Here is an 857-nt window from a genome sequence, read left to right as displayed (position 1 = left end):
TGGAATACACCCCTCACACATTGCAGAAAAGGAATTTTTAAGTAAATGGTAAAAAAAAAAATTATATTTCAAAAAATTCCAAGTTTGTAGTTTTATTTTTACAACACCAGTGCCTGGCTCTTGAGATGATTTTACTAATATTTGGTATTGCCTTTATCACAAACTTTCCATCACCCCTACGTCTGAGAGGAAGAATAATTAAAAATTTTTCTCATTTATTGACTAAACATACAAAATATACTCAATATTGACATTAAATGATTATTAAAATTATACATATTGCTAATTATTACATAAAATGTAGGTTTATAGAACATCAAGAAAGAATTATTAGCCTTGAGGTTTTAAGGTTCATCTGACTGAGAAAGCAGTTTCCATCTCATGGTTGTATCAACTTCCTCATCAAAATTTTCCGGCTCCTGCTCCTTAAAAAGCTCTAGGAATACCTAAATAGGAGACAAAGAAGAAGGAAAAGGAATTATCGAGTAGTTGATTGTCTTCCAAATGAACTGGAAAAATGCATGTTGCCTTCATGTGAAATGCATGATACAAATTTAAACGAGTTGACTCATGACTCACCTTTTCCAAGGTACACTGAGAAAGGCTGTACTCTTCCAGGTTAAAGTCATGTTTCACTGAAGAAAAAAAAACATAGTAGAGTCTTACAATTTATTACCAAGAACTTTTTCAAAATCATATAAAATAAAAATGCAAGTGATTAATATAAATAGAAGATTAATTTGAATAAATAAATGCTCGGCAGAAGGATGAAATAATGAAAGCCATAATAAATTAATCTTTTTTTTTTTTTGTCTTTTGTCTTTTTTCCGTGTCTGGCAACGGATCGCAACCCTCAG

At 30.7% G+C, this 857-nt stretch overlaps 1 protein-coding gene across 1 annotated transcript in view; it reads right to left on the bottom strand.

The window, feature by feature from the left end:
• Positions 1-66: 66 nt before the first annotated feature.
• The window catches only part of ABCA6 (ATP-binding cassette, sub-family A (ABC1), member 6), an 80,181-nt gene continuing 79,390 nt past the window's right edge, over positions 67-857 (bottom strand). The window contains 2 exon segments of the mRNA XM_008570729.1: positions 67-446; positions 580-635. Of these exon segments, the coding sequence (XP_008568951.1) occupies positions 345-446; positions 580-635 (158 nt within the window). The 3' untranslated portion in view covers positions 67-344.

This window comes from Galeopterus variegatus, unplaced genomic scaffold (assembly GCF_000696425.1).
Source record: "Galeopterus variegatus unplaced genomic scaffold, G_variegatus-3.0.2 Scaffold625, whole genome shotgun sequence".
Classification (NCBI taxonomy): domain Eukaryota; kingdom Metazoa; phylum Chordata; class Mammalia; order Dermoptera; family Cynocephalidae; genus Galeopterus; species Galeopterus variegatus.
Note: the sequence above shows the minus strand (reverse complement) of the source record. Positions and strands in the feature narration are given on the sequence as shown.